The sequence below is a fragment of the Glycine max genome, chromosome 3 (genome assembly GCF_000004515.6).
Source record: "Glycine max cultivar Williams 82 chromosome 3, Glycine_max_v4.0, whole genome shotgun sequence".
NCBI classification, from domain to species: domain Eukaryota; kingdom Viridiplantae; phylum Streptophyta; class Magnoliopsida; order Fabales; family Fabaceae; genus Glycine; species Glycine max.
This window is the reverse complement of record NC_016090.4, coordinates 40,300,980-40,322,076: the sequence shown is the minus strand read 5'-3', so window position 1 is coordinate 40,322,076 and position 21,097 is coordinate 40,300,980. Positions and strand designations below refer to the sequence as shown.

At 30.2% G+C, this 21,097-nt stretch overlaps 4 protein-coding genes across 5 annotated transcripts; 3 read left to right on the top strand and 1 right to left on the bottom strand.

Moving 5' to 3' along the window:
• Positions 1 to 1,682: 1,682 nt before the first annotated feature.
• Positions 1,683 to 8,990, top strand: LOC100811944 (MLO-like protein 3). Of its 2 annotated transcripts, XM_003520599.5 has the most exons (15): positions 1,683 to 1,836; positions 1,955 to 2,012; positions 2,101 to 2,258; positions 2,416 to 2,535; positions 4,660 to 4,720; positions 6,545 to 6,633; positions 6,875 to 6,949; positions 7,066 to 7,157; positions 7,247 to 7,296; positions 7,388 to 7,428; positions 7,524 to 7,697; positions 7,803 to 7,838; positions 7,964 to 8,031; positions 8,139 to 8,199; positions 8,562 to 8,990. In XM_003520599.5, exons 1-15 carry the CDS (start codon positions 1,711 to 1,713, stop codon positions 8,841 to 8,843), a joined length of 1,491 nt encoding a protein of 496 aa, XP_003520647.1. In that variant the 5' UTR covers positions 1,683 to 1,710; the 3' UTR covers positions 8,844 to 8,990. The 2 variants fall into 2 exon arrangements, with proteins under 2 accessions (XP_003520647.1, XP_040870050.1); XM_041014116.1 differs by lacking the exon at positions 7,964 to 8,031 and having other exon boundaries at positions 1,694 to 1,836.
• A 600-nt stretch (positions 8,991 to 9,590) lies between these two features.
• LOC102667501 (uncharacterized) lies at positions 9,591 to 12,102 on the top strand. Its single transcript, XM_006576949.4, has 2 exons — positions 9,591 to 10,695; positions 10,828 to 12,102. The coding sequence occupies exons 1-2, from the start codon at positions 10,429 to 10,431 to the stop codon at positions 11,341 to 11,343; spliced, it is 783 nt and encodes a 260-aa protein (XP_006577012.1). The 5' UTR covers positions 9,591 to 10,428; the 3' UTR covers positions 11,344 to 12,102.
• A 2,505-nt stretch (positions 12,103 to 14,607) lies between these two features.
• LOC100499820 (DNA-binding protein S1FA) lies at positions 14,608 to 16,256 on the top strand. Its single transcript, XM_003521333.3, has 2 exons — positions 14,608 to 14,818; positions 15,860 to 16,256. Exons 1-2 carry the CDS (start codon positions 14,765 to 14,767, stop codon positions 16,073 to 16,075), a joined length of 270 nt encoding a protein of 89 aa, XP_003521381.1. The 5' UTR covers positions 14,608 to 14,764; the 3' UTR covers positions 16,076 to 16,256.
• A 1,515-nt stretch (positions 16,257 to 17,771) lies between these two features.
• On the bottom strand, positions 17,772 to 19,586 carry LOC100527489 (uncharacterized). Its single transcript, NM_001249837.1, is given in 5 exon segments — positions 17,772 to 18,056; positions 18,149 to 18,205; positions 18,289 to 18,351; positions 19,248 to 19,288; positions 19,458 to 19,586. Coding segments are annotated over 5 exon segments (351 nt in total). The 5' UTR covers positions 19,573 to 19,586; the 3' UTR covers positions 17,772 to 17,981.
• Positions 19,587 to 21,097: the final 1,511 nt, after the last annotated feature.

Genomic DNA, 21,097 nt, shown 5'->3' with positions numbered 1-21,097 from the left:
TTTCCTACATGTTAAAGCATGCCATAGTTTCTTTTAGATTTTGGTAGAAACAATTTCTTATGACATAACTGTCTGTAGCACTCGGAGTTTACGTGAGGAGTTATAAGTGCACATGTAATGTTTTAATTTTTTATGTGCGTTATATATTTATGAAAAATTGTATGTGAATTTATGTATTTTTATTAGTGAAGATCGAGCAAAGATCAATTAATACGATGTTGTTTGACATATAGGATGTTGAGCTGTGTGTTGGTAATTTAAAAAAATAGTCTATCTGTAGATATAGATATATTTATTAATCAATTTTAAGATGCTAAAACATTACATTTAAGAATTATTGTGATAAATGATTTAAAAATAGTCTAGTTCATAAGTGATATATAATGTATATTTTACTAAAGACTATTTGAGTGGTGGGGTGGGGGTTTAAATTCCACCTCTACCACTTTGTGAATTTTTTTAAATTTTTTATTTATCATGTTAACACGTTAGTCGGTTATTATATCAATATATATATATATATATATATATATATATATATATATATATATATATATATATATATATATATATATATATAAAAGTCAGCATTACATGATGTTGATGTCAGCAAAATTTAGTAGTTCAATTAATGAAGAAAATTTGAGTGGCAGTGTGATGGTTTTCACCATTTTGTATATTTCCTCAATTTTTGCTCATAACTTTAGCATGCCCAATCGACCATGTCGGCATGTGTCAAGCAAACACATAAGTGATGACTTTATGATTGTTTCAGTAAAGTCTATTAAATGTTTAACAAATAATGAACAAAAGAACTTGATTATAAATCTTTAACATCATACCTCTGCAAAATTCTCAAATTTTGCTAATTATATCAACACGTCCAATGAATTATTATGTTAACATATGGGTGTTGCATCATTATATCAACTGTCACCTGTGAGTTACCATGCACGTTAGTAAAATCTATTAAATATAAATTATTGATGAAAGAACTTGATGTAAATAGGAGGATAATTGGGAGACTCAATTTTTACTTTTGTTATAACTGAAGATGACTGAAGAACCAAAGTGCAATTAAATCTAGTTCTTTTATAAGGAAAAATATTTTTTCAATAGAAGAGGGATTTTTGAGATTTGTATAGATTGAAAAATAAGGAAAATAAAAAAAAATGTATACTACACAAATAATTAAATATAAATGCGGCAATAATAATATAATATTTAAATAATAGAACTACTTTTTAAAATATTGGTTTTGCCTTTTGGTATAGCTCTGGGCAATTATTATAGCTTTCGCGTTGAATTGGACTTGAAAGATTTATTGTTGAAAATTTGTCTTTTACAAGCAGAAAGTTCCTTCCAATTAGTTTCCTCTGTTGACAGGAGTCTTGAACTGAACCGTGTTAAGGTGTTTCCATGGAAAAATTCTCAGAGAATGACAAAACGGACAGGAATTAAAAAAAAGGCAAAAAGTCACGTATACACATCACTTAATGATTTTAGATATCGACAACATTAATTATTCAGGAAAAGACTTGAGTGGCGCATATTAAGTAGCATGTGGGTAGATGGAAAATTTGTCCACCCTTGAAAACTAAGGAGAGTGATATATATGAGAGAGACAGAATCATGGTCCCTTAAAATAATTTTATATATAGTTTCAACTGTACGAATGAAACAACAAAAACGAGAACTAACTAGGTGAACATGGCAGCAGGGTACGCATCCGGTTATTCTCTAGAACACACTCCAACATGGGCAATTGCCCTAGTTTCTTTCATTCTTATCTCCGTCTCAATCATCTTGGAGCATCTCATTCATCTAATAATCAAAGTCAGAACCTTATATAATGTTCCTTATACTAATTACCTTTGCTTTGTTACGTTATAATCTGATTATTTTTTTCATATACAGTTAGCTAATATCTATCTATCTATCTATATGCTTGTAGTGGTTAAAGAAACATCGGAGGAGCGATTTGGTTGAAGCAATTGAGAGGCTTAAATCAGGTTAATAGAGGAATAATGATTTATCATTTATTTGTCTAAATGGGTATTATGATATATGAATAAGGTTTCCCTGCTTTGTTTGCTGCAGAGTTGATGATCTTAGGATTCATGTCGCTTTTGTTGACAGTAACTCAAGACGCTATAATAGAAATCTGCATACCAGTGATGGCTGCAGATACTATGCTTCCATGTCGTAAACGAACTAACAATGCTACTTCAATTTTGGATTCTTGCAGTGCCAAAAATGTATGTGTATATATAATTAATTAATTACGTACGTGATCAATTAATCATTTAAAACCTAAAGTAAGAAATGTATAAAAAATAAAAAATGATAAATACTGTGATGAGTCGAACCGATTTTCTTGTCTCTTTGATCAAAGTGAACTTGGTTTGCCTGCAGGCCAGTAAAGTTGCTTTAGTATCAAAACATGGAATCCATCAACTTCACATGTTCATTTTTGTCCTAGCTCTCATGCAAATTGTGTACAGTTTTCTCACCGTGTCTCTGGCAAGGGCTAAGGTAAGTAAGAATCACGGACACCAAGTTCCTGAGTTCTGATGAGTTCTTAGTTTCTTGTATGCTTTCTGAAGGTTTTTACGTCTTCTTAAGTCTTAACAAATAGTAACTAATATTTTCCGAGACTAGGGGTGACTGTGGAATGGGTTAGAATGAGTTCATTTTTGTCTCAATATAACTAGAAATTTTGTTAAAGTCATTAATTTGAACTTCAACTCAAATTCAATTCGATTAACACTCGAAATATTTAGAATAAAACTAGGTTAATCCGTTGTAAATAACGTATACCAATATTAACATTTGTATAGTTAAATCATATCATATGTGCGTGAAAGATGGTGGATGCTTCCAAGCAGCAAAAGGAATTTCAGTGAGAAGGAAAACCTGTAATCAGATGCACCCAGACACTCCAATAGTTAGAATGTGTAAAGATGTATACTTAGATAGATATATAAAATATCTAATACATCAGTATTTGACAAGTGAAGTAGTTAGATAGTTGTTTTGGGTCAAGGATCCATGTGAAAGCTCAAAAAGGAGATCCAAAACAACTGGGAGCCTAAGTCGATATTGCTTTAATTAAACAATATCAACTTAAAAAGTCTAGAAGTGGATATATCTTTTAGAATAGTTATCTTCAAGCTGATTGTTTTGGTTTAAGCAATATCAACTTAAGTCTAAAAGTGAATATATCTTCCGAATTAGTATATATAACTAAGATATATTTAGTAATATATTTTAGGTTTAAATATATTTAAGATTTTTTATAAATGATCAAATTTTGTTGTTGGTGTTAGTATCTAATATATTAAAACTTTTATTTTGAATTTTTATTGTCAATTAAATGATGATGTAACACTATCACAACCGTTGATGGCATTGGAAAAATCAATTTATAAAGTGATATGTTATCTCTTAATTGATGGTAGAAACTTAATTAAAACAAAACTTTTAATATTTTAGGGATTTAAAAACAAAAAATTATTAAGAGCTCAATACAAAATTTGTTCATTTATCACAGACTTTAAACATATTTATCTTATATTTCAAGATAAATAATATCTTTAATTCAAAAGATTGACAGAATAATATAAGGTCTGGTTGTGTTCACATAAATGATAACGATTTATTTAACGGGAGAGAATCTATGTTTGATTCTCGTCAGATACAAATTTTCTTTGACCAACAACAATCATATATCACGAGTAAAGTTAATATTTGATCTAAATACACATCGCTGGTCTCTAGAAAAAAAAGATAAATAATATCTTTAACAATAATAAATAAGATATCCCTATTTCATCTTCACTTCTATTTTAAGGCTTTTTAATCCTTTAACTGCTATTAAAAATTGCTCCACTATTTTCAACCTCACACATTAGTTAAATTGATAAAAAAAAAAAAAAATCCGCACCAATTACCTATACACTATGCAGCAAATCCAATTCCAAAAAAAAAAATGCGAATACGCATGCACAATATCAATAATGTCTGTCTTTCCGCTTGTCAATTTAAATATAATAACATGGCATATAAAATATTATTTATTAAGTAAAAAATACTAAATAGTATTATTAATATATAACTATTTTAAAAATATACTTTTAAAAGAATATTAAATTTTGGACTGTATTTGGATGACTGAAAAGATAACACAAAATTAATCTAAAAATACATTGAATCAAATTTTTAAACTCGAACTCGTCAAAATTACCAGAGTTGTGTCTTTGAGATAGATCAATGGGATTGCTTGAGTCGTGAACATCTCTAAACTACACTTTCTGATCATTTACTTGAAATATAATAAATAATTTTTGCATGAATATTTAAATTAAATGAATTGTGTCGGACATTTATTAGTAAGATATAAATTATTTGTTGTTTTCACTCAACGACAACGTAACTTAGAGATTAATTACTGTCTATCCGTTCTTTAATTTAAATAAAACTTAATGCGTGTTAGTCATAAAATTATTTATGTGTTCTTACTTAAACTTAAGCTTATGGGATAGTTTGTTGATGAAAATATTCACATAAAATCAAACTGTAATTCATAAATATCCATATTTTTGTATCTGCCAATTAATTCATCTACTACTTTCCAATATCATTTGAATGATCGTGCAGATGAGGCACTGGAAAGCTTGGGATGAAGAGACTCAAACAGTTGAATATGAAATTGCCAACGGTAAAGTTGTTTTTGAACAAATAACCTAGTTAAATATTCATTTAATAAGATCATATTACATGAGAGTTTGTGACTTGTTTTGATAATCTTTATCATGAAAATATTAATATAAGTTTTAAAAAAAATTATATTCATATATAGACTTAAACCAAGTAATTGCTTTACTAAAGAAATTTAGTTCAATTAGTTAAAAAAATGTATAAGTTTTTTTTATAAATTCTTTAATATTCATCTTCATTCTTGCCAATAAAAAAATCAAATACTTATTTTTTAGGTATATATGAACTCCCCCCAACTTATATAGCACTCTACATTTGGTTTTAGCAGCCTTGATTTAGCTCCTTAACTATTTTGATGATCATACTAGTTATGAATTTTGATGCTTAACATTTTACTTTGGGGGTGCAATGCCTGATCATGAGCCAATCAAATTAATTAGTTTTTTTAATATGATTCTGAATAACTTAACGTACACACTTATTCGTTATTGATTGGAAAGATAAATAAATATTGATTTTTATAATAGGAAAAAACATTTTTTTTTTGCTTGAGCTGTGCATTCTTTCCAAACGGTTTCTCATGAATATCAAAATACTAGTATTATTGCCTAAAAACTTATTATTGACATACAAAATTATTATTAAATTTTTAGTTATTTCATTTTTAGTATAAATTTTTAATAAAGATTCTGTAAAAAAAATTATTATATACATATTCACTTAAAATAGTAGTAATGCGGTAATAATTTATTCAAAATTTAATTAAAATTATATATTGAAAATATATAATATAAAATATATTTATTTATTAATTAAGAAATTTATAATTAATCAAATATATAAAGGGGTCCCCAATTTAATAATTATGAGTGAAAGGCTCTAACTTCGCTGAATTTGTCTTTGCTACGTGTTTGGGGCCTAGTCCCTTTTCTTCACCAAAAAAATTGTCATTACTAAGTACAATTCCATATTTTGATTTTCATTGCTTAGAAACAACAAATGTAAGTTGAATGGATTTATTACCAAAGTTCCGTCATTATTTTTCATATTTAATTTAATCCTCTCCTCCTATTCTTTTTTTTTTCTCTTTTATGTTGTGTTTTTTAGTCAAATTTCTTTTATAATTTTATCTTCAAGTGTAACAAAAAATATTATCTCCAAATGCCGTAATAGATGCGTTGAAACTTGAAAGTACTTATGAAATTACCTATGGACCAAAGGTTTTAATGGCTCTGACTCGTTGAGACGCTCTTTTTTCAGAATTCCCACTAATACGTTGTTGTCAAGAGTTGACGTTGAATGAGTGATGATAGGGATACTGATTGCTTTGCATCAGGATAATCATCCCAACAGAATAATTGAATATTAACTAGTCATAAAAATGTTATAAGGACGGATGATAGAAGAAGGGAGGGAAAAAAAAAAGTCACAGATTTGATTTTTTATTAAAAAAATTAATAATTAAATAACTAATATTTATTGATAAATAAAAAAATAAAAAATATTATCAACACTTCTTTTTAATACTTTTTTTCTCATGGATCTCACTAGAATAAAGCATGTTTTAAAAGTTGACTTGAGATTTCACCCATAAATCAAAGAATTATTAAGTTCCGCTAGCATTCTTAAAATCAACTTTCAGTTACGTCTTCCAATTTGTGATTTGTTTCTACTATTATGTTCATGTTGTGAATGTATGTCCAGGATTCCATTTCCTTTCCGGTAATGCTGACTATATTTGATTTGCAGTATAGAATAGACAACGTGCTATGACGTTTTTGGTTGGAAAATTGACCCTTTTAAAGTTTATGGTTCACGATTTCAGACCCTAATAGATTCAGATATACAAGGCAAACAACATTCGGTAGACGGCACATATCTACTAGTACGCCATCACCAGTATATGTTTGGATTGTAAGCCTTTTTTCTTCTTCTTCTTCTTTTTCATGCTACAATAAAAAAACAAGCTTCTGATTAGACACATTTGCACCATTTCTATAATTCTCCAATTATATCAGCGGTCCTTAAATTAAATGTGACGAGGAAATCACTAACTTGGTTGCTTTGGTTTCAAATAAATAATTGATAAAATCAAGGATATGGAGCATAGTTTTTTATAGCTAACGTTGTTCATTAATTTGTGAAAATGGGACAGAAATGTTTTTTCAGACAGTTCTTTCACTCAGTAGAAAAAGTTGATTATCTCACCCTGAGGCATGGTTTCATATCAGTTGAGTAAACATAGCATATAATCTCCTATTTCCATAACGTCAAACTCTATTATTATTATTATTATTATTATCATAGCTAAACCTTTCATTAAGATGTTCCATATGCACCTCTCAGGCTCACTTTTCAGCTAGGAACAACGACTTCGATTTCCAAAACTACATTGAACAGTCACTTGAGGAAGATTTCAGAATCATAGTGAGCATTAGGTTGTTACTTGCTTACTCAATTATGCATGTGTTTTATCAATTAAGACACTTTACTCACCTAATCACATGTTATGTGTGTTCCCTGGCAGCCCTGTGATGTGGTTCACTGTTGTTATTTTTCTGCTGGTGGACGTACACGGTTAGAATGTTGCCCTCTTTCATTTCCATTCTTTAAAAAGTTTTTCTATGTCTAAGTCACTGGTTATTTTTCTCTGTGTGAACTATATTAGGTTGGCATGTGTATCTCTGGTTATCCTATGTTCCCCTCTTGGTTAGTAATAAACACGTTGCAGTTTCTTTCGTTTGTCTTAATGAATATGCATGAGCATGGCTTCTAATTCAGCTTTCCCTGCATTTTAATTACAGCTGGTTCTGGTTGTGGGAACTAAACTTGAAGTCATTGTCGACCAAATGGCTCTTAAAATGAAAGATGTCAATAATGTGACCAAGGGGACCCCACTTGTTTGTCCAAGTGACGAATTCTTCTGGTTTGGCCATCCCGGATTTGTGTTAACACTCCTACATTACACTTTATTCGTGGTAAACCTTTTATGTACATGAAATATGACAAGAATAATGTTTGTGATTTCCAATTATCCATGATGACATAATTAATCACTTATTAAACTAATTTGATCCTGACAGAATGCATTCGAGCTTGCCTTCTTTATATGGGTATCAGTAAGTTGTCTTTCTATTTGCTTCCTTTTCTTAAAAAAAAAAATTAACATTAGAAATATTGATCCAATATATGTATTACCTTAACACGCTTCTCTTTATTTCTATATTGCTTTTTTGATTGCCAGACACAGTTTGGAATAAATTCTTGCTACCACGAACACAGAACATTTACAATCATAAGGGTGGTGATAGCGTAATGACAAGCATACAGTTTATTATAAATTTTTTAGGCATATTGATTTTCCTGGGGTGAATTTTCTTTTTAATCCTCGGTGACATTTTGATTTACTATTTCTTCAGGGTGGCAGTTCAAGTCCTGTGCAGCTATGTTACTCTCCCCCTCTATGCACTAGTGGCACAGGTAAACTCTATTTAGACATTGATGTATTTGTGTGTTACTCTGTGATGGGTGAGCATTTATAAAATTGATTTTGAAATGAAGTGATTTTTATTTATATACTTTTATCCTAAAAGCAAGTTTATTGTAAAACTTAAGTGTAAATTTTTCAATTTAATGCAAAAGTCACTTTTTATTACTTCTAGACATACTAAGATTTGGAAACAAAATTAATTTTAACTAACAATAACTGTACATCTGTATCCTTACTGAAATCACGTTTGATAGAAAGCAAAATCAACTTTGATACTTTCCATTGTGAAACCAAACAGACACTTAGCACTTCCTATGTCATGTGGGAGTGTCTTGACATTGGATTGTTACAGATGGGTTCAGAAGTGAAGTGCAAAGCATTGGCTAAAATGCTGAAGCAGTGGCATGTTGAGGTGAGGGAGAGAAGGAAGAACCGAGAACAACTCAAGTCTTTTAGTTTTAGGCACACAAACATGTCCTCAGAATGGAGCCAAGTAAATAAGACTGCCCCTGATTTTTCTTCCACACTATGTGAAAGCATTCGTTCTTCTGATGAAGGAGAAATTGTAGAAGAATTGGAGCATATGGATAAAACAAAGGCGTGCTCATCAAGTGATCCACCTGGTGTTGTGTAATTAGTCAAGTGATCCACCTGGCTTTGTGTAATTAGTATTGCCAAATATGAGGGGTACATAATGAATTAGAACTTCAATTAGTATTGATTCTATTCGACGTCATCATATTCATTTTGGGTATATAATTAATAACTTCCGATTTTAGTAGTGTAAGTTGCGTTAATGTTTCAATCTCTTGCATCCATGCATTAATTTGTACTGCTTATATAGTAAAATCTGATGTGACTACAATCGTACAATATTATTTTTTTCAATTACTATAATTGGATATGTGCATCCTGCATGAATTTTTTAGATATTTTTATAAGTTTTCATTTATATTTTTTACTTAAGTTATGAAACTAATTTTTTATTTGAGATTTAATCATACTTAAATTTATTATTTTTCTTTAAATATATGTGAAAATTAAACTTAAATCCTCTTTTATAAGCTCAAATGTGTGTTTTCAATTAAATGGCACTTATAAGATAGAAAACAACTTATATTATCCCGTCTCAAAACCATAACTCTAGTTGAAAATTAAACAATAACCAAACCTTATTCCCTTAAACGTTTTTCTTTTCTTTCTTTCTTTATTCTTTATTTTGTTGAAGGGGATTTTAAAAGCATATAAACAGGAAAATCCTCTTGTAAAGTTAATTTACTTGTGTCGTATCTGGTGAGGACAGGGAGTCATCATATGCAAGGATGAATTTACTTAATAGCTTCCAAAGATCAATAAGCAGTCACCTGAGCACATCCAGAATGAGAAGACTGTTGCAAGTGGTAATAAAACAATTTTCTTTTTTGTCACTATTACTTGACTAAGGTCTTAATCCCATAAGTGGTGTCTCTGGGGTGAAACCAATCATGCAAAATTAGTAGTACTTTTTCCATGTCGGTATACCCCATCCTCACTCTATATTGAACTTAACCAGCTTGCATATCGGATTTTGTTGGTGTGACAACTGTAATGTTAAGATGCCCAAATCCATATTTGGATCGATTATTCCCTTCATGTATTTGCTCTTTTTTACAAACTTTAAGAAACTTTTGGATTTGCTGACAATAAACAATTTATTTGGGGTCCTTGGCTTTGCGTTAGTCTCTTGCTTGCTAGTGATTATTTTTTTATCCCCAAAAGTTAGTTATTATTATTAGTTCTTGGGAGCGTGAAGATTTGAAACCGCCACATTTCTTTCTTTTTCTTCTTCATTCATCACTACACCAATCTTATACCCTTTCTTGTTTGCTAGTGATGAATCATGAACCCACTCTACTTGGTTAGATCTAACTTGTTCTAGCATATGATTTGACATGCAAGTATAGAGCATTGTATTCTCCTTTTGAAGCATGGACATAAGAGTCATTTTATGAGCACTGAAGATGTGGAGTTTAGAATCCATGTCCATGGTGACCACACATCCTTAATTAGTTGTATAAGGTTGTCCCACACACTTCTCCACGTTCATTTGCCTTCACTCGCTTCTCTACTTCTCTTACTTTTCACCACCACCACACCTGCCGACAGGCCTCTACTACTCCCTTCAGCCACCAAGTGTTAAGAAAATCATTCTCTGTCTCTCTCTCACACACACAAAAGAAATGGCAAACAAAAACTTTCTATGCATTATAGAAGAAATGGATAGGCTTTGGTTTCACCATGCTATTCTTTTCTCAGAACCAACAGCATCATTTCTTTCATTACCATCTCCACCAGATGAAGAAAAACCTATTCCCACATCAGAATCTGTGTCTTGCTCATCATCCATTCTTTCTTCACCACCTCCACCAGATGAAGAAACTTCAACGGATGAATCACCCTCTTCAGAGAAACAACTCTCATCAGAGTCAATATCAGTGCCTCTTCAGGTATATAAATTCAAAAGCAGTTATTTTTATTCCTTCTATCAACATTCTATCTATTCTATTTATGTGCTCAATTTTATGCCATGACCATTCTTTCTTCTTCTTTTGCTTATGTTATTTTTTACTGCCACAAAGGATGGTTCAATCAACAATGAAGAGGAAACGAAGGAAGGGTTGACTAGAATGAACCAATCGGATAACAGAACTCGTTCACATTCATCCTCACCATCAACTCAAAACCGTCACAGAAAATTGAGGAAACCAGCTACTACTACTTGTGCAAGGAAACTGCAGAAATCCATAAGCTGCAGAACACTTGGGGAGCTAGAACTTGACGAAGTAAAGGGTTTTATGGATCTTGGTTTCACGTTCAAGAAAGAATATCTTAGTCCAAGAATGATGAGCGTTGTCCCAGGCTTGCAGAGACTTGGTGTAGTGGATGCCAGAGAAACGGTTGAAGGAAATCATATTGAAGCAGAGGAACAAAAGAGAGACATCATGAGACCATATTTATCGGAGGCATGGCTTATAAAGAGACCCGATTCACCGCTACTAAATTTGAAAATTCCCAAATGTTGTTCATCTTCCAACATGAAGAAACATCTTCGGTTCTGGGCTAAAACAGTGGCCTCAGAAATCCACCAAGAATGAGTTATGGTCATTGGTCAATACTCAAAAATAGTCACAATTCACAAACTTAAGCGAAAAGCTCTATAGTAATAGTTCATAATAGGTTTTTTTTAATTGCGTGAGTTGGGTCCAAGGACTCACTAGACCAAGACAAATTTTAAGGTTCAAGAATGCTTATAAAGATACTTACAAATTATCCAGCAACAAAGTTCTTAAATCAGTTGCAAAAATTGAATTCACATATTTTTTTAGATATGAATTCGTTTTTTTATCAACTTGACCATTGTTTATTGGCAACAGCTGATAATATGTGACCAGCAGCCACGTGATATAGTATATGCCATGGCTGAATAATTGTATGTTAATAAAATCAAGCATAATGATAGAGGTAGCTAGCTAGGTGGTGCAATGAAAATGTGATTTCTGAATTCTCCCGTTTCCTTTTTGTCTGGTAGGCAACAAAAGGGAAGAGTTAGGAAGGTTCTTATTGGAAGCAAATATGGAGGCTTAGTTAATGAGTCTTGTTGTCGTGAGGAATACGTTAGGTAGATAAGGCAGCAAAAAGATAAACACACACAACACAACTGAAAGGAGGGGGACCCTACTGTGATGTGTGTTGCCTCACAAGTGGGGTTTCGGCATTGCACAAGCAATCGACAGCCCCATCAGACTGTTCCATTGTTTTTTGTTCGCACATATGACCGGAGAAATCGTTATTCCTGTCATGTCTGGCTTCTTTGTTCTTATTACATGAATAGAGCAATGATTTTGCACCTACTTCAATCCTATTCTGTCCTATCTATATTTAGCTTCTCCACACACTACGTTTGGAAACAAAAGTAAAAACAAGTTATGAATAAGAAAATTAACCGTTTAATATTTCTTACATGTAAATAATAATCAGTAAATTATACTCATCACTTTTGAGGTCTCCTTAAATTACACAAATTCTTCATATATTTTTTTTACATTTATCCTAATCTCTATATTTTTTCAAAAATTAAGGAGAATTAACGTAAAAGAAGATAAAAGCAAGAAAAGTTTGTATAATTTTACAAAATTTAAGAAGTAATTATAATTTACTCAATAATAAATCATCAACCACTTGACATGTAAAACGATTCTAACGGATTATTCTAGTCTGGTTAATTATCTAGAATTTGATCATTGAATTTACGATATTGAGAGAGAGTGAAAGAAAAATTTGTTCTTCATAATAATTTTATTTGACTTAAATATAATTATTTCTGATAGAAAAAACATGTGATCTTCTATAAATAAAAAATAAATAAATAATTTGCTAAAATCAACAACACACTTTTAAGGAAAGACAAATGACTTGAACTGAAAAATTAGTCACCAGATGAATAAAGTTTGGATAAAATATTACTATACTTCTTATATTCAGGATTTAAAAAAGTTTAAATGAGTTACGTCTTACTTTATTATATTTAGAATAAGTCTTAATTAAGAGTAAAAAATACTTAAATAAACTCTTTTTTTTAAAAAAATATAGGCTGGTTTCTTATTATTTGGATCAACTTTTGTTGTTAGGAATGAAAATTGAGAAACTAAATTCTTTTAAAATAAACAAAAACGCGCCTAAAATCAAACCTAAATTTAAGGTATCTCATGTGCACCTTTAAATTTGATGACACTTGTTTTTCAGAAACACTAACCTTAGAACAAATTTGTCAAGCTTTTGCATATTCGAGAATTAATGAGTTGAACTCGATCAACATTAACAAATGATCCTAAATATGGCCAAGATCAAATAGTTCCATAAGCTGGCCCATAGTCACAGGCTCACAGCAAGTCCATGACCTTGGTTGAATGACTCTACACCAACATCCACTGGTTACCCACTCACCCCAGCTATATTATCACCATCACCATTTACCCAGCAATATATATTATAAGTACTGCAACACTGTCGTTTTCTGGGCTATAAATATCTTCCATGATCGCATGGTTAAAATAGATATCAATAGTACCATTTTTGTCTCTCCTCCAAGGTGAGTGATACTTCAAAAACAAATTAAATTAAATGCGTGTTTGAATTGATGATGATAAAATTAATTTTACAAAATTGATTATTGTAAGAATTGATTATGAAATAATGTGATTTTTGTTTACATATTTTTAATTAATGTTGATTTTGAGGTTATAATGATCAAAATGACTTTTAATAATTGTATACAGTTTTATCTATAATTAGATTTACTATATTTTAAATAAATAAATAATAAACATATGTAGGAAGGCATTGATGTGAGGCCGTGAGAGCTAAATTAGATAAAATATTTTTTAATATGATTTATCACAATATTAAGGGTATGAATGTGAGAATAAATTAGATAAAATGAATTCAAAATTAAATAAATATTGCCAGACTTTTAATTATATTTTTATTTTTTCAGATTTAATTATATTTTTAAATCAATAAATAAATAGTAAACATATGATGAGGGTATTTAAGTGAGGGTAAATTATTCAAAATTAAGGTAGAATTGATTTTGGTAAAAGTAGAAGCTATTTCTACTTGTTTTAATTTTATTATGATTTTTTTTCATCAAAATTGATTCTATAATAATTTTGAAAACAATTCAAACATGTAAAATTTAATCAAAAATAAATTTAACTCACCTCACAATAGTCTATCATGATGTTTGAGGTTATCCAAATACCCACTAAATTAGTCACCCAATTTTTAAAAATTTATAAATTTTAGTTTAATTTTTAATTTTTTTTTATATTTTTTTTCTTTTTCTTACATTTTAATCAATTGAATTATTTTTGTATGATACCTTAAATAAATATATTAGAAATAGAATCAATTGGACCAAAATAAAATAAAAATTAAAAAAATGTATAGAAAGTTAAAAATTGAAGTAAATTATTAATTTTTTAAAACTGACTAAATATATTTATTTTAAAAAGAAGGAATCAAAATTGAGAATTAAAGAAAATAGATGGAACAAAGTTTTATTTCACCTTATTTATTAGTATTGTAAAAAAACTGAAATTTGAAACACATTTAAGGATTGGAGAAATAGATGGAGCAACATTAAAATTTTCTAAAAGCACGTCTTCACACATAAGATGGTTTGTCCCAACTTAAAAATATATGTACTATGAACACACGATTATATTTGGATAACTAAAAATAATAATGAATAAAAAGTTATTATTGTATTAACTGTAAAATTAAATAATTAAAAAGAAGGGGCATTTATTTAATAAAAATATAATTATCCATATATATATTTTTTAACTCTTTATACAAACGTGAGGCCGCAGTAGTATATTTTTTTTAACTAAAAAAAAGACACTGCGTATGGATTTGGTTTAGGGTTTAGGGTAAATCCGTGGCTGGTTTCTGGAACTTTTGCATCCGAATCTCCGTTTGTTTTGGCAGAAGCACAGGTTCTCCGCGTCAGCCATGGCCGATGACTTCGACTTCGCGGATAAAGTTCCTCCTTCATTCGATCGCGTGGTACACTTACAAATTCCATTGCAAACCTTTTATTCTATTATCGTTTATTACTTAGATCTGATCTTAATCAATTCCTGCACAATGTTAAATGCTCCTCCTTCCACGTTTTTCATGAATTAATTAGGTCTTGAAGTTATGGATCGAACCTTGCATGTGCTCCTGCCGTGTTTTATTTTCAGATCCTTGGAATCATTAACAAATTTTGCTTCTTTTTTTCTTCTTCTATCTTCCTGATGAACATCCGTCCGAGTTTTTCAATGTTACAAATTCTTAGCGATTCTAATGTTATGGATTCGGTGAAAATCAACTTAGCAATCCTCTTTTATTTTTTAATTTACTGTTCAGCTTTAAAGCTAGGATTTTGATCTGGTAAAGGTTCATGTTCAGATTTAACGAATCAATTATGATTATTGAATTGTTTATTTTTATGGCTATTATATTAGGCAACTTAATTGTTTGTTGCATTGCATTACTATTGTGAACCGATGGAGCAATGGTTCGTAGTGTCAAGCCTTGTTGTGTAGGTTAAAATTTATTATTTTTATTCAATGCATATGCTGATGCCAATCCATGTTTTGGATTTTAAATGATAGCGATACTACAGAACTAATGGTTTGTGGTTAGGTTCAACTTCAAACAACACATAAGAAGACGAAATGGTTTTAATGATTTACACACCCACTCATAAGTTCATTTTAGATATTTTGTTTTGGTCTCAGATCTCAATGAAATGGGATTTTCACACCCACTGATAACTCCAATCATTTAATTGTTCTTTGAGCAATAATTCTATTAAGATCAAAAGAAGTTGCACATTGTAGTCAGTCTTCAATTGTTCAAATGAATGGATTGGAGACTCACCCTTGAAGATTGATGTTATTGTGTAGGATGACTGACTCTGAGTACAATTGTTATTGGTGATGAATTGCATTTATATTTTCCTCTTAAAAATAAGTGCATTTTTGTTGTTTTTTCCAATTCCTTTTTTGCCAAGTGCTTCCTGGTATGGCCATATTTAAGTGCCTTTTTTTTTGTACTCAGGGAAATGTGATCAAGGATTCTGGATCCAAAGGGTTCAATCCAGGATTAATTGTCCTCCTGGTTGTTGGTGGGTTGTTGTTGACATTCCTCATTGGAAATTATGTGCTCTACAGTTATGCACAGAAGACCCTCCCTCCTAGAAAAAAGAAGCCTGTTTCAAAGAAGAAGATGAAAAAGGAGAGACTGAAGCAAGGTGTCTCTGCACCTGGAGAGTAGACTTTGTACTCAGTTTTTGTTCTATGTTTAAATTGTACTATTTAGATGAACTTTCTTGTTCTGTAGTGGTGTGTGCATTACGTTGATTTTCATCGGTTTATACTGTGTATTACTGATAGAAAGCTTAGCCACATAAATTAGTGCTTTGGTAATATATGGGACGGGCTATTTAATGGTTAAATCATTATTTTGCTTCCCCACTGATTATTCTTACATGATGTTTGGATGACGAGCAATTGAGAAAGTGAAAGGAAGTGAAGGGAAGGAAAACACGTTTCCTTATTTGGAACTTCGGAGGTTTAATAAAAATAAGAAAATGCCAGATGTTACTAATTGAAATTTATTAAAAATTATAAAATTATTTAAAAAATACAAAATTACAAGAACTTTATCTCATTTAATGAGTCTTTATTATTTTATAATTTTTAATAAATTTTAATCAATAACACAGTATTAGAAGAAGAAGAAGAATGGCTTCTTCGAGATTGTGTTAATAAATGAGAGTATTAGAGTATTTAGCTAACACTTAGTTTCTTATCTACATTTTATATTCCAGTTTGATTTTTTATGTTTAGAAAGTTGCATTTAATTTCCTTACAGTTTTTGTTAAACCAAAATAGTTATTTTGTCTAGATAAAGGAGATATTTAAGCTTCAATAAATACTGACGTTTTAATCCATGGAAAAATAAAAACTATTGGTCAGGCTTGTCGCACATTTAAAATGGTTATATACCAAATAACGGTTAAAAAATATATATTTTATCATTTGAAAACCATTTTCAAAGAGAGGAACCACCGGGCTCTCACGTCAAAATTGGTTCCACCTAAAATTGAATGGAATGTGAAAGAAAAGAAGGATATTTTTAACTAAAAGACAGAATTGTGTAATATGTCCCTCCTTGGACCACCGGCTCCTTACTCTCATCCATTTGCATTCTCTTCGGATGCTTTCTTCTCATCTACATTAAATTCTTGTGTTGCTTTTTAAGAGAATTGCATTCTTGACATGTATATTATGAACTCAAATTAAGATTTGCTTAAAAAAATTATGTTCACATATTTTGAAATATGGGACAAAATCAATTGAGATCAGATGCCAAACTTTCACATTTACACCAAACTTTTCATATAAAATACGAGTTTAATTAATTTAACCATTGAATTATTTAATGTTATCTTTTTTTTATTATATATATCAAATATCATGTAAATGAGACATTTGTTGGGTATATTATTTACTTATATTTTAAATAATATATTACTCATCAAAATAAGGTGGTGCGTTTAAATAACAATTAGTTTTTATTTATATAAAATTTTAAAACTTAATCTACATTGTAAGACCATTAAATAATATTTTTTGAAAACCTCTTCATCTGTTTAGAAACTTTATTCAATGTTATTTCTCCTTGAAATAAACTTATCTTTCAATTTTTGAAAGATAAAATGGAAATTTATCACCTTTCATTTATTTTTATTTTATTTTATTTTCTGCTTTTTTATTTATTTTATATTTAATTTTATTGGATATTGACATTATTTCATTGTATTGTGTTAAGTATATAGTGATAAACAATAAATATAATTAATAAAAAAATTCATTGTATTGTTTTATATCTTTCTTTTATTCTGTAAAAGAAAATATATCAAAAAAATTATTTATGTACTCACAAAAAACTTCTAAATATATTTTTTACTGAAAAGATTAATTGCATTCCATTCCATAGTATTTGTCATTTTACACACATGCTTTTTTTCCTTCCTTTTTCTTTCTACACAATCAATTAAGAAAGAAAAATTTAAACTTTCTTTTCATTTTCACTCCTACCAAAAAAATCATCTCACTTTTCACTTTTTTCCTTCCACTTTCCTCTCCCAAACTAAGCACAGCCTAAAAGTAAACCACTAATTCTCCTGAGATTGATGACCACAGCCGGTACATGTGTAGAAAGTAGTTTGCCCTTCATCTGCTGATCTCATCTGAAATTAGAATATTTAAAATAAATAAATTTAGGCTATTAAATAAGCTTCAAATTGAATTGGCAAACCTACGTGATAAAGTCTAAAGATACCTGTCTAGTATAATAGGTAGCTTCACCATGGCCACATTTTTCACATTTCTTGCTGACCTGTCAAGAAACAATAACATTTAAACATTCAAAAATCAGCAAAAAAACAAGCTACTTTTACATAGTATTGCAGGATGCATTACCTTAGAATATTCCATCACCGCATGTTCCTCAATTATTTCCATTCCAAGCTCTCTTCTGATATCCTGCCAAGCACAAGGTTACATAAGGAACAATTGCAAATAGTCTACATAAAGTGAAATATGTTCATGATAATGATGAAATCACAAATTAGGCTTATTAAAGTAACTAGTTCATATTATATCAACTAGAATCTGTCAAACACACTCGAGCTGGTCAGCTAAGCTGTTGCAACTATAATGTATCTGTGATCCTATTTGAACGATATTAATTAATTTTCATAAATATTCAGAAACAAAAAACACTCAAATTATTAAGTTCTCCCGCTTGATTTTTTCTCACTTTCTCATTCAGCTCTGCTTTCTATCTTTGCTACATTGATATTATAATTCTAAACCCAGGTCCAAAATTCAAAATGGCTAAACTACTCAAACTCTCATAAGGGTGTTTTCCTCACCAATTCCCACCTGGACAGAGAGTAAGTGTGCGTTTGGATTGGCTTTGATTATGCACATTCAACTATGAATTGACGTCAACTCTTCAAAACTCTTCAAAAAGGACGCAGAAGCTACTTTAAAATACATCAAAGTGACGTGCGTCTTCTCCTTTCAATGCATAACCAAACGGGCATTAAATTAAGGTAGGTCTAAGAGCATGTATGAAAACAATTGTTTCTAAGGAAACAATCACCTATTTTTCGAAAGCTCTCTTAGGATTTAGGAAGTGGGCAAAAATAAGTGATTCTCTCTTCAAAATGAGCCAAACCAAACACACACTAAACCTGTCATTTACTTACACTAAAGCTATCAGTTTATCAAGGATTTGTGATTCTTGTGTCAAAGTTATAGTGGAAGTAGGCATATTCATGTTTCTTTGATAAAACATTAAACATAAGAACATGAAACAGAACATTGTTATATATGCATAATCATATATATTAGGTGACAGAAGTAAAACATACCTCATCAGAAATTGTGAAACTTATTTCCTTATCACAAATATCTGAAGACAAAGATATTCCGTTACAACACATAAAACATCAAAAGAAGAATGTTATATTTATGTACCCATACATAATATAAAAGTAAATATCAGTAAATATGAAATCAAGTTATCAATGAAAAAAACAAGCATGCGAAATAATTTGAAAATAATAAGAAGAGGGTTTGACCTTGTATGTCTCGGCGAGTTTTGCACAGTGGGCATTGTGCGTACTCAGTGGAAGGGACAGTGAGCATTGTCCCACACAAATTACAGAACAAGAAATCGAGCCGAGAAGAAGCCATCGATTTTTGTGGTTAAAAAACGCACAGTTTAGTGTGTAGTGCAGGAGATGAAGCAGCAACTGCAAAAACCCTAACTAATGTGAAGAAGGAAGAAGCATTTTTTTTCTTTTCAATAATGGACCTAAAAACTAACAGCTCGTAAATGGGCTAATCCGGCAAAGCCCATAAGGTGGGGTTAAAAAATCACTCTAATTTTGCTAAACTTAACCCCCGCCCCCTTTTCTCAACTAATACTTGAACTAAACAAATTATAATAGTAAAATATTCTATAAGATACTCCTTTAAATATATAATTATTATTAGTTATTATAAAATTATGAGTAAAACTTATAAATAAGAAATGAATTCTACAAAATTTTGTAATATCTAAAAAAAATTAATCAATAATAAAAAGTGTGTTTAAGAGTGTCGCGTTAACATTTTTTAATCAAACTTTTATACTTTTATGCACAAAAGCTAGCCTAAAGATACTGAAACAAGCCTAATAAGAAGAATACTTAATTTTTTTTTAATGTCTATGGCGTTTTTCACTTTTAGATACTATAAGATTTGTTTTTATTTTTTTCCCTGTAAGTTCTAAACATTTCATTTTAAAGTTCTGAACACTTTTAGATGCTATTCCAATTCCCAGTATAGCAGTAAGAGATTTGCTGTTATGGAAGCACACTGAAAATGGTGAGTATAATGTGAAATCAGGCTACTATGTGGCTTTGGAAAATATGTGAGCAGGTTAGGAGCATCTGATTTCATCCCCCTTGTCTATCGAATTGATCTTTTGGTAACAAATTTCGCAGAATGGATCAACTCCTGGTTATTTTCAAAGGAGGAGGAGGAGGCAACAGGTATGATTTTTTTTTTTTCAATACTCTCTGGGCTATCTGGAAAAGAAAAAATCTATGGATTTTTTAAAATAAGAAGCAACAACTAACAAGGATCAACCTCCTTCCCCAACCCGCGAAAACAATGTGCAGTAACAAAGAGGAGTGGTCATGGCCAAGTTATACTTCTCCATCTCCACTTACCCAACATGTATTACAAATTTCTCTATTTCTTTTCGTCTCATTTTTTTATTATCAATCTAAACAACACATTTTTGCCGTAATCTTCAATTTTTATACTTTTTTTCTTCATTTATTTAGCTTTTAATCCGAAAAAAAGCATTAGTAATTAAAATGTTGCGATCTATTCATAATTTCTCATATGATATACATGATTTTATTTTCATGAGACAAGTTATACTCATTTTTTTGGTGTAAGACTCTTAATAGTTAAAAGTCATTTTAGAAGACGACTGATCAAAAATTCAAAATTGAGTCGATATACCTACTTAAGAGTAATAAAGTTTCTAACACTTTTTATTCATGATATTCGAACACGAGATATTACACAGAAACTCAAGTTATTTTCACTTGATTGTCCTCAATAATTAGTGATAAAATGTCACAGTCACCAATAGAGTTCGCTAATGTTTCGTTAAAAACAGAATTAAGAAAGGAGGTAGTTAGGAGAAAGCAGAAGAGACCGT